Below are 12891 nucleotides of genomic sequence, written 5' to 3'. Positions count from 1 at the left end.
CATGGAGGCCCACGAGTCCCCTCCCTTGGAAGCATTTAATCAGATTGGGCTGTCACTTGTCAGGTAGACATGGCGGGCTGGGAGTTGTGCTTAGGAGGAGAGGTGAATTGCGAATGAAGGGTGGGAGACGTCTGATAATTTCCAGGGTCCACTGTGTAACTGAAGAAAAAAAATTTAATTATGCTAGAGATTTCTGAATAGTGGTTTGAGAAGCACGTAGAAGCCCATTTGTTTTCCCTTCTTGCTTTACAAAACTAGACTGGTCTGTTTAACTTGGGAAAACATTCCTGGCTCTCTTTTGGTCACAAGATCTCGTGTGTGAGCATTAACTGGCTTGTGCCTTTCATATGCATCTTTAAACCTGAGATTTATTGATATGGCAAAGATGAAGATTTTTCTTTATATCATTGGGCATTATATTTTGTAAATTTATTTTCAGACCTAACTTTGTTTTTCCCTGAGCTTTGGCTATAGTTTCATTTAACATTATTCTTAAAGTGATTAATGCCAATTTATATAGAGCACTTGATTTTTAACTTGGTTTCTAGAAATAAAAAAAAAAGTAGCTGATTATTTGGAAAAACCCACACAAACAGTAATTTATAAATTTGGGTTTTGAAGCCTTGCTACCAATTTAAATTAGATATGTTGATTTACTTGTATGTGTTTATTACATATGTTAAATTTCAATTTTATCTAAGCATATTTTTTGAATTAAAATGCTTTGCTTTCTATGATCATAACTTTGGTAAGTAGCAATCATATACTTATATCTAGGAGCTACCATCCTTAGTTTTTAGATGATATTATTCAAGATAATTACAAAAGTTAAGAAACTACAATAGTCTCTATTGTCTATGTTATTTTACCTGTGGGTTTAACATTGAAGTTTCTCAAAAGTTTTGTAGCAAGTTTATAAAGCAAATGAATAGGTATGTTTAAAGTGAAAAATTTTAGAATGTGTACCACTTTCAGTTTTGAATATGGCTTTAGCAAAGTGTACTATGAGTTTAAAGGTGACATGGCAGTTGGATGAATTAACATTTTGATACTAAAACAAAAAAACAAATTAAAGTGCCCAAGTAATTTTTCTATTATGTGACCTGATTGCCAGTGGCCATTTCAGAGCTATTTAAATGTTGAGAGATGATAGATTGTAATTTTATTGCTTTCTTTCCGAACTACCTATTAACATTTTTTCTAGATTTAGTCAACATTGATTTCATAGAATTTAGTTTTTGTTCTGAAATATATTTTCAGAAAATAGAAGGTCAAGTATATTTTCTATGAATGCAGATTGGTGTTCATTTGAAATTAAGACTTTCATATATGAATGTGAATATAAATATCTGTAGTTTCGTTTGGGTTTGCGAACACAGAGATAAAAGCCCTCTGGGTATGTTACAATGCTGTCTCTCGAAACTGTACAGAGAGAATAATAGTGGTGTGATTTTTTTTTTAAAGGAGAATGAAACTATGCCTTATCTTTTGATGTCACCATGTAATAAAGCCATCATCATACCCTCATGTGGATATCCTAGACAAGAGGTTCTACATGTGGTCCCTTGATAATTGCCTAAATTAAAATATTAAAGGCCTAACAGCCGCTGTGTTGACCTTTTTCTGCCTTGCTGCAGACAGATGAGCTGCTGTTTATTGGGAAGGCTTCTTCCTACAGGTGATGAGCTGCACACGCTTACACTCTTCTCTTCCCAGCCCTTCCCAACGTTGGGCACCAAAGTCCTGCTGTTCTAGCAGCTTCCATTAAATTCCTCTATCCCTAGGATATGCCTGCCAGCCTTAAGTGTTTTGATTAGCTTTCAAATACTTCAGATTCCAAAACTTGGTCAGAATAATTTAATAAGTATTCTGTCGTCAGCAACTGCTCATTTGAAAAGTTTTGCATGGGTAACCTTTGTGCTTCACTGCTGATACCAAACTGGGAGATGAAAATAAGAATCAGTGATCAGAGACCATGTTCTAACTAACGTGTTGGCTGGTTAACAGCAATCAAACTCTTCAAAAGGATACTTTGAACTTGGGCTATTTTTCCCCTATGAAAAATCGCAAAATCAGAACCCTAATTGGAGCGATGTCCTTTCAAAGCAAAGCTGAGGGAAAAGCTGTGTAAACATAAAAGCCTCAGGAGACTAATGGTAACAGAAAAAACAGTGTTTTTCAGTGCAGAGGGTGAGGCAAAAACGAAAGTGTTGCAGACATGAAAGGGCTGGCAGGTTCCTCGGGCTCTGGGGGTTTGGCCAGGGGCTCCCTGCGTGCAGGTGGGCCGGTCCAGCGGGGCGTGCCATGAGAATGGCCACCTCCAAGCCAGGCTCCGGGCTCCCGCTGGAAGACGCCAGGAAGAGCCGCAGGTGCCCTCGGGCGGGGGGGAGGTACGACCTGTACCTTTCTCCATTGAGTTTCCTTGGTTTGTATAGGTTATAGTGCATACGAACAGGTGAAAGATCAGTCAGGTTCTCTGTACTTACTTTTAGGTGGTTCTTTTGTTTTCCAGAAGCTAGAATTTTATAGGAGACAAAAGCTGTTTTCTCCATAGAAATTACATTTCTGTTTAAAATTGATCTGCCCATATGAAGTTACTTTTTGTTTTTGTTTCCCCCCCCTCAGGTCCGTGTTGACAGTGGCATTCAACCAGGAAGTGAAATCAGCATTTATTATGATCCTATGATTTCAAAAGTTAGTCCCATTTCTTAATGATTTCTTCTAGCCTTCTTCTGAATATTTGAGTCTTTATCTGACTCCTGTGCTACAAGTAAATAAGTATTATATACTGATGTAAAAGTGAAAACAAAACATTTTTTTTTGCAATACTGTCTTCCTCTAAATCAAATCATATAGCCATCATTGCACTGTATGTGCTCACACATTTATGCATGCACGTGCACACAACAGACAGACAGACAGACACACACACACACACACACACACACTACATAATCCATGAATTCTCTGCAATGAAAAGGAATTAATTTTACCATACCTAAGATTTAGCTATAGGTGGCAGGTGAGATAAAAAAGTTGGGCTTACTTTGCAGTTTTTGCAAAATTTGACATAATTTTTTAAATTTTTTTGTTTGTTTTTGTGGAGTTAGGGCTGGAATCCCCCATGACCTAGTACATGCCAGATAAGCAATCTACAACTGAACCATGTCCATAACCCAATTAAGTTTTATATATGAGTAGAACATGTGATTTTGTCTTTTTTTTTTTTTTTGCCAATACTGGGCCTTGAACTCAGAGGCTAAGCATTGTCCTTGGGCTTTCTCAAGGTTAGAACTCTACCATTCTGAGCCACAGCACCACTTCTGTCCTTTTTTCTATGTATGTGGTACTGAAGAATCGAACCCTGGGCTTCGTGCATGTTAGGAAAGCACTCTACCACTGGACCAACCTTCTAGCCTCAACAAACTATTTTTTGTGTTTCATTTTTTGGCCTTTTTTTTTTTGCCAGTCCTGGGCTTGAGCTCAGGGTCTGAGTACTGTCCTTGGACTTTCTCAAGGCTAGAGCTCTACCACTTGAGCCTCAGTACCACTTCTGGTTTTTTTCTATGTATATGGTACTGTGGAATTGAACCTGGGTCTTCGTGCATGCTAGGCAAGCACTCTAAATACCCCTAGGCCAAACTCCTGGCCTTGGCCTATGTTTTAAACTAATATTGTTAAAATAATCTTAAGTATTTTGCTTAGAGAAGCACTAAAAGGTACATAAAATGTCAAGTTAACTTTTTTTAAACATTTTTAATATTTTTTATTGTATTTAATAAAAGGGTTACATGATATTTGCCAGATAGAGGTGCATTAATTCACATACATTGATACCCTTCCACATATCTTGGTCCCCATTACCCTCTCAAGTTAACTTTTAAAATAGCTATAGTTCTATTTTTTTTTTTTTTTTGGCCAGTCCAGGGCTTGAGCTTAGGGCCTGAGCACTGCCCTTAGACTTTCTCAAGGCTAGAGCTCTACCACTTGAGCCTCAGCACCACTTTCAGCTTTTTTTTCTATGTATGTGGTACCAAGGAATCGAAGCCGGGTCTTCGTGCATGCTAGGCAAGCACTTTAACCACTGGGCCAAACTCCCGGCCCATATAGTTCTATTTTTAGATGATTAATTTTCTGTTCAGAAAAATGCTGTAGAAATTCATATTCAAAGTGTCCTAATATTGAGCTATAAATTTACAGAAGTAATTGCAATCTATAGATGAATTAACATAACCACAGAAAGTTAAAGGTTTATTTGTTTTCTTATATATGCTATATATAAATATTAGATCATATAAAACAGAAAGGTCTACTTTTCCAATATTTTCTGTGGTATGTTTGGAACTGACCAATTACTTCACTCTTTTTTTTTTTTTGGCCAGTCTTGGGCTTGGGCTCAGAGCCTGAGCACTATCCTTGGACTTTCTCAAGGCTAGAGCTCTACCACTTGAGCCTCAGCACCACTTCCGGGGTTTTTTCTATGTATGTGGTACTGAGGAATCGAACCTGGGTCTTCGTGCATGCGAAGCAAGCACTCTACCACTAGGCCAAACTACCAGCTCCTTCACCCTTTTTTTAATCTTTCATTTTCATATTTAAAAGTTATTTTATTTGTAAGTTTAAAAGTATTCACTGTTGTAGATGTCAAACTTAGAAAAATTGAAAAAAATTTAGAGTTGTCTAATCCTACCACTATTTCACATATTTACATTCAATTTCAAGAGGGTACATCTTCTTATATCTCCCTTTAAGTTTTATTCTATGCTTATTACTTATTTTTTTTTGCCAGTCCTGCGGCTCGAACTCAGGGCCTGAGCACTGTCCTTGAGCTTTCTCAAGGCTAGAGCTCTATCACTTGAGCCACAGTACCACTTCCAGCTTTTTCTATGTATGTGGTACTGAGGAATGGAACCCGGATCTTCATGCATGCTAGGCAAGCACTCTTACTACTAGGCGACACTCCTGCCCTCCCCCCTTCTTTTTATTGTGGGTCATGGAGCTTGAACTCAGCCTGGGCACTGTCCCTGAGCTCTTCAGCTCAAAGCTACCCTACCCTTGAGCCAAGCCCCACTTCCCATTTTCTAGAAGTTAATTGGAGGTAAGAGTCTCAGGCCCTTTTGTCCCCAGGTTGGCTTTGAACCTTGATCCTCAGATCTCAGCCTCTTGAGTAGCTAAGATTATGGGTATCAGCTACTGAGCCCTGCTACTATACTTACTTATACTCAGTTTTCCCCCCAACCAATTCTGTATTATAACAATTAAAATGAAAACACAGATGGCTTGATTCATTTTTCTCAAAAAAAATATTTTCTTTCTTTCCTTCCTTTCTTTCTTTCTTTCTTTCTTTCTTTCTTTCTTTCTTTCTTTCTTTCTTTCTTTCTTTCTTTCTTTCTTTCTTTCTTTCTCTTTCCCTCCCTCCCTCCCTCCCTCTCTCTCTCTCTCTCTCTCTCTCCCTCCCTCCCACCCTCCCTCCCTCCTGCTCGCTCTCTCTCTCTCTCTCTCTCTCTTTCTCTCTCTCTCTCTCCCTCCCTCCCTCCCTCCCTCCCTCCCGCTCGCGCGCGCGCACGCGCGCGCGCTCGCTCTTTCTTTCTTTCTTTCTTTCTTTCTTTCTTTCTTTCTTTCTTTCTTTCTTTCTTTCTTTCTTTCTTTCTTTCTTTCTTTCTTTCTTTCCTTCTTTGTGTGTGGGTCATGGGCCTGGACACTGTCCCTGAGCTCTTCAGCTCAAGGCTACTGCCCTACCCTTGAGCCAAGCCCCCCTTCCCATTTTCTAGGGGTTAATTGGAGATAAGAGTCTCCGGTTCTTTTGTGCCTGGGTTGACCTTGAACCTTGATCCTCAGATCTCAGCCTCCTGAGTAGCTGGGATTATAGGCATGAGCCACCCTGCCTGGCCCTGGGTCCTGCTCAGAAAATCTTATTGTCATTTAAACTAATCCACTGTAAAATATTAAAAGATATCTGGGAAATTTGTTATAAAACATTTCAGTTTTTATGAGATTGAATCATTGAACATATAGATAGCTACACAGACTGTTTTCTGTTTATTTTCAGCTAGTTACATATGGCTCTGATAGGAAAGAAGCATTAAAGAGAATGGAAGATGCACTGGATAATTACGTGATTCGAGGTAACAATCCTAGTATTTGATGTCTCATTGTATATGATATGTAGTTCTAGCCTAAAGTTTTAGTAGAGAATTCCACAAGAGTTTCTTTCTTTTTAGAGTTTCTTATACGGGGCCAAGAGTTTGGCCTAGTGGTTAAAGTGCTTGCCTAGCATGCATGAAGACCCGGGTTCAATTCCTTGGTACCACATACGTAGAAAAAAGCCGGAAGTGGTGCTGAGGCTCAAGTGGTAGAGTTCTAGCTTTGAGAAAGTCCAAGGACAGTGCTCAGGCCCTGAGCTCAAGCCCAGGACTAGCAAAAAACAAACAAACAAACAAACAAAAAAAACAACGAACAATAAAGAGTTTCTTATTCTATTTAAAGAGAAGTCAGATACTAAGGATGGGCTTCATATATTTTGTATTATTTAATTCACTTTACAATTTATAACATACCTATATGAACATATATTACTATGTAGTTATATCTTGTATGTAAAATGAGAGACTTTAGGATTAAGAACCATTGGCCAGTTTGGTTTGTAGCAATTTTTTTATATTATCATCTATGGATTTTCTTTGTGTTTGTGTTTGATTGTTCACGCACATATGTGAGTACATGTGTGTATGTGTCATTGCTGGGCTTGAACTCAGGTCTCATGCTTTCATTTGGCTTTCTCTTCACTGCTAGTGCTCTATCACTTGAGCCACACCTCTAGTTTCTTGCTTGCTTATATATTTATTTATTTGTTTATTTATTTTTGAAGTGAGAAACTTGAAAAAAATGTACAGAGATATGAAATATAGTGACCTACATTTGGAGGTAGAGAAAATCCTTTCTTTTTCTGATTAGAGTAAAATGCAGACTATTTTCTAGGAAATACATTTTTCTTTCTTCATGTATGTACCTGATAGTTCTCTCCTCCCTACCCCTCTTTTTTTTTTTTTTTTTTTTGCCAGTCCTGGGCTTCAGCTCAGGGTCTGAGCACTGCCCTTGGACTTTCTCAAGACTAGAGCTCTACCACTTGAGCCTCAGCACCACTTCCGGCTTTTTTCTATGTATGTGGTACCAAGGAATCAAACCCGGGTCTTCATGCATGCTAGGCAAGCACTCTACCACTAGGCCAAACTCCCAGCCCCCCTCTTTTTTTTTTTTTTTTTTTGCCAGTCCTGCGGCTTGAACTTAGGGCCTGTGCACTGTTCTTGGATACCTTTTTTTTTGGCCAATTCTGGGCTTGGGCACAGGGCTTGAGCACTCTCCTTGGGCTTTCTCAAGGCTAGAGCTCTACCACTTGAGTCACTCCACCACTTCTGGCTTTTTTTTTGTGCATGTGGTATTGAGGATTCAAACCGGAGTCTTCTTGCATGCTAGATAAGCATTCTACTACTAGGCCAAACTCCCGGCTCCCTGTCCTTATATATTGTTTGCTCAAGATTAGCACTCTGCCCCTGAGCCACAGCACAACTTCTGGCTTTTTCTGAGTATGTGACATCGAGGAATCGAGCCTAGGGCTTTATGCATGCTAGGTGAGCTCTTTACCACTAGGCTACCCTCTCAGCCCCATACTTGATGGTTCTTATGCCTAACAAAATATGTTTCTACAGGTCATTAGCATTTATATAGCTAATTGAATTATGTGGAGATCTTACATTCAGATAATAAAAGCAAAATTTTATTAATAATGAAAAGATTACATTAACATAAACCATCATCAATGTGAGATTAGTGAACTTTAATATCAAACTTAAATTTAAAATATTTCACCTTGAATTTTGAAAGGATAGTGAGAGTCTAAGAATATTCTGTAGCAAAGATTGGGTACTATGTATGTAGTTCTGCTTTCTTTCTCATGTCACACTGGCTATCACAGAGGGACCAGTAGGGGTGAAAGGATTGCTGATGTGCTAAGTATGATTGTACAGTTTCTTTTGAAAACAAATGAAACATTTATGCAAATTTCAAAAGGACTTCCTTCAAGTTGTTAAGTGGTATGAAGTAAGAATAATGCTCTGGTTTCAGGATACTTCCAAGTCAAGTAAGGAGCCCAGCTTACTTATGAAACGTGGAAAGTCTTTATCTCCCCCTTCCACAAGTGTCTTTGTGCAGTGAATAGTTGGTTCCCGGTCATTACCGGGAACAATTTAATGGCCCACTTTTCCCCAGTAAGCATTGGAAAAGCCCTATTTTTCATATCACATAATATTCTTTGATATAAAATCTTAATAATTCCCATCTTTTCCCTTCTCTCAGCACAATTATAAAATACATATTAAAAATCATGTTATCCAGGCACCATTCCGCTACACCTGTAATCCTTACTACTTTGAAGACTAAAACCTGGAAAATTACAGTGCAAAGCCAATATTAAGCAGGCAAGTTCATGAGAATCCATCTCTAGTTAACCAGCAAAGTGCCAGATTGGAGGTGTGGCTCAAGTGATAGAATGCTAGTTGTGAGCTCCTAAGCAAATAAGAGCAGAGATCATGTGTTCAGGCCCTGGTGCCAGCATGCTTGCAAGTGCATGTAAGACACACACACATACATACACACGCACGCCATCCCTTAAACCATAACAAAAGTCCAAAGCAAACATTGGTGGCATGATTCAAGTGATAGAACACCCAGGCTCCCAAACTGAAACAATAGTTCTTCATTAAAAAAAATAATAAAAAATAAGCATTCTATGTCATAAAGAAATCACATAATCAATTGGTGATACAAACTGTCTTGATTTATAAATATGAATCATCGCTGCTCCTGCATGAAGGGATTCATTCATGCACTTCTATTGAAACCTGTTTCAGTATCATTCCAGAGCATCTGCCAGCACCATAATTAAAATGTTAATTGTGTAACTAACTGCTAAATGTCATATTATCAATAAGAATTTTAGGAATACAAGATCACTGATGGAGCTTGTCTTATTTAATTGCATATTTTTGGTACTTGGTAGGTAATATTTATTGCATGAACAAGCTAGTGATTTTTTTTTTTTTTGGTGGGTCCTGGGGCTTGAACTAGGCCTGGGTGCTGTCCCTGAGATCTTTAGCTCAAGGCTATCGCCCTACCCTTGAGCTAAGCCCCACTTCCATTTTCTAGAGCTTAATTGGAGATAAGAGTCTCAGATCTTTTTGTGCCCGGGCTGGCTTTGAACCTTGATCTTCAGATCTCAGCCTCCTGAGGAGCTAAGATTATAGGCATGAGCCGGTGCCGTGCGGCTCAAGCTAGTAATTTTTAATTTCCCTGTTTTTAAAGGATTTGCTAATGTACTCCATGTGAAAGACATATGATTCTACAATAACCTGTGGGCACCATCAAAATGAGGTGAAAAAGAATAGTGGGAATTTAAGAGAGTATAAGGTATCTTCATTTTCTCATTGCCACCTTTTCTCCTTTAAAAGTAAGCTGAGGACTGCTTTAGGATTCATGAAGACTCAGCTGATTTTGTACTGCCTTCAGATGAATTAGAGGATTGACACACTCAGGCCTTTCAGGAGTGTGCTTGTTAAAGTTTTTTGGGGATGTTAATATGGTATTAGATTTTAAAATAAAAGTTCATGGGGCCAGGAGTTTGGCCTAGTGGTAGAGTGCTTGCCTAGCATGCACGAAGACCCAGGTTCCTCAGTACCACATACATAGAAAAAAAAGCCAGAAATGGTGCTGTAGCTCAAGTGGTAGAGCTTCAGCCTTGAGAAAGCCCAAGGATAGTGCCAAGGCCCTGAGTTCAAGGCCCAAGACTGGCAAAAAAAAAATGTTCATCCTTTTTGGGAATCTTTCTTACAGAATTAGAAGACTAGATTGTAAGATGATGTTCACAAGGCATTTACTATTACATTGTTCTAGTAGCCCAAATACTAACCAAACACAGGGCACTAGATGAACAACATGATGGGGTAGATGACAGTACTGCGTAAACATAAAATACTACACAGCAGTGACTTAAAAGCACATTCATATGCATTGCTAAAGACACAATACCTATGTACCTCTTCATATTAACATAATATATATACACATATACATGGAAACAAGAGAACTCTCTTTTTCTTTTAATTTTTAATTTTTATATTTTATTCTTTGTCTTTTTTCCTTATGTATGTTGTATTCTTCAAGTGTATATCTCCAGGAGAGCTGGGGGAGGGCACAGAACTTGAGGGTAAAAGGGTAAAAAATGCAGCAGTGGAGCTCACTGGAAACTGATGACAGTGAACTATACAACTCATGGGTGGAAAAGGAAGGGAGGAACTGGGAGAGAATGAGAGAACAGAAATTACCTCACAAAAGGAAATGTACTCATTGCCTGACTCCTGCAATTGTAATCCCTCTGTACATCACCTCTCTGCTAATGGCAAAGTAAATTAGTTAAAAAAGTAAAAGAACAATTTGCAGAGTAATGGTTAGTGTATTCTAATTTTAGTTAAACGACTCTTCTAAAATGTTCTTGTTATGTTTGGGTGAACACAGAGTAGACTACTTGTCTACTTCAGATTGATATTTTTAAGCTCAAAGTGTTTAACAAAGAGTAGTTTTCCTTGATGTACTTTTTCAGACATATATATATATATATGTATATGTATGTATGTATATATGTATGTCTTTTCCCACTTTTATATTTATTGTTTTAAGATAAATATCGAAGTCTTACTATATTAAAAAGTATGTCTATCAAACTCAATACGTGTATCATGGTTCAATCATAATTACATTATACCTATAGGCAAAATACAACTCTGAAATAATTGTATATAGGTTTCTTTCTAAATATTACATAATATCCTCACACATTTCGATTATTCTTGTGCTGAACACCCTCAAACTATTTTCTTATTTTGGTAAGCAATAGCTGTCTTTGTACTTGTTCTAAAACTTGAATACATTATCTCCCTGTTCCATTTGCATACCTTTTAATACAATTCATCAATACATGTATGTTATTGAACTTTGTCCTTTCCCTTAAGCACGAAACCCAGAATAAATTTACTGACCTATCTTGTGGAATATGTCAAAGGCAAATGAATTCTTTCAGAAGTTGTTTTCCAGGTAAATGGACTTTTATATATTTTTATAATCTAGGGAACAGTTGAATACATAGTATGATACATACTTAAATGCTGTTAGATTAACCAGTTTTAGCCTTTATGGCATATTTTTTCTTTATTTTCCTCTATTTTATTTGGCTTTATTTCTTTAATTCTGGAGAGTGGCGCTGGGGCTTGAAATCAGGGTTTTATGTTTGCTAGAGCCCTTTTTACTTTAGTTGTTCTTTAAAATAGAGTCTTGATTTTTGCCCCAGAAATCCTAGACCACGATCTTCTTATTTATACTTCCAGCTATAGCTGGGGTAACAGACACCTGTCACCACACTCACATTTTTCACGAACTTCTTGCCAAGTTAGTCAAATCACAGTCCTGCCTGATTTCACCCCAAGTACCTAACTAAGTATGAGCTATAATTCCTGAATCTTTACCTTTCTTTGCCTTTTTCATTTCATTTTCTCAATCATTTTTTTCTTTCTTTACTCCCCCCATTTTCTATTTTCCTGATTGATTTGCAAGTCACAAACATAATAATAGCACTCTAACACTTTACAGTATATCCTAAAAATAACAGCATGTTTCCACAAAGTCACAATACCCTTCTCAGTCCAAAGAAAAATTTAACAATAATCTATTAGTGTTGTTTGATGGACTGTCATTATTGTAATCTCCCTAGCTGTCCCTCAAAGTTAACATTCTTATCTGTTGTTTGAACCTATCCATTTTACAAAGTTTATGAAATGTCTTTTGTATGTTTCTTTTTTATTAACAATTTTTTATTAAATAATTTATAACATTGATTTTTTACGTCATATTTCAAATGTCATGTCTAACAAACAGGTATTCAAGAAGGGAATCTCTGTATACAATCACTGGCACTTAGGTTTTAGAACATAATTAAAATTAAACTGAGGGTTATGAGGGTATGTCATATATACATATTAATGTATGTAATAAAACATAATGTCTACAGAGTATATAGCCCATTATAGATTTTTATGTCTGTGTAGTTATGTTTATATCTCCAAGACCATGTCCATAACCTTGGGTACCCAAATATTGAGTGATTGCTCTTATGCTCATTGGATCTAATATCCACATATTAAGGATACCATGTGCCTTTTGTTTCTATGGTCTTAACTTATCTCACTCAACACAATTCGCTCTAGATTCATCCACTTTCCAGCAAATGCCATTATTTTATCTTGTCTGTTGGCTGTGTAGAATTCCATTGTATATATAGTCACATTTTTTTGTATCCTTTTATCTGCAGTAGGGCATCTGGATTGTTTCCATTGCTTGGCTATTTTGAGTAGTGCAGAGATGAACATATCTGAGCAGGTATCATATCATATCCTGGGTTATGATGTTTAGGATAGATGCCCAGGAGTGGTATGGTAGGATCATAGGGAAGGTCTGTTTTCAGTTCTTTAAACTGCTTTCCAGAGTGGCTGAACTTGTTTACATTCCCACAAGCAGTACAGTAGGGTTCCTCTTTCTCCAGCATTTGTCATTGTCTGAGTTCAGAATATTGGCCATTCTAATTGGGGTAAGATGGTTTTTCTTTGCATTTCCTTTATACCATGGATGATGAGCATTTTCTCATATGTTTTTCTGCCATTTTAACCTCTTCTTTTGATAAGTCTCTCTTTAGTTCCCTTTGCATATTTCTTAATCCCCTTGCTCCTCTTCTTACTTCATTCACTTCACTGAAGTTTGAGAAGAACCTGATTGGGGAGTCAGCTAACCCTT

The 12891-nt window shown here is 37.5% G+C and overlaps 1 protein-coding gene across 3 annotated transcripts in view; it reads left to right on the top strand.

Moving 5' to 3' along the window:
* The window catches only part of Pcca (propionyl-CoA carboxylase subunit alpha), a 274525-nt gene that overhangs the window by 121314 nt on the left and 140320 nt on the right, over positions 1-12891 (top strand). For all 3 annotated transcript variants that reach the window (XM_090341922.1, XM_090341920.1, XM_090341919.1), the window contains 2 exons: positions 2626-2694; positions 6050-6125. In XM_090341922.1, coding sequence (XP_090198048.1) covers positions 2626-2694; positions 6050-6125 — 145 coding nt within the window. The remainder of the gene's footprint in view (positions 1-2625; positions 2695-6049; positions 6126-12891) is intronic.

Source organism: Megascapheus bottae, chromosome 11, assembly GCF_031878675.1.
Source record: "Megascapheus bottae isolate mThoBot1 chromosome 11, mThoBot2.hap1, whole genome shotgun sequence".
In the NCBI taxonomy this organism is placed as follows: Eukaryota; Metazoa; Chordata; class Mammalia; order Rodentia; family Geomyidae; genus Megascapheus; species Megascapheus bottae.
The sequence above is the reverse complement of the archived record's forward strand: the minus strand, read 5'-3'. Positions and strand labels throughout refer to the sequence as shown.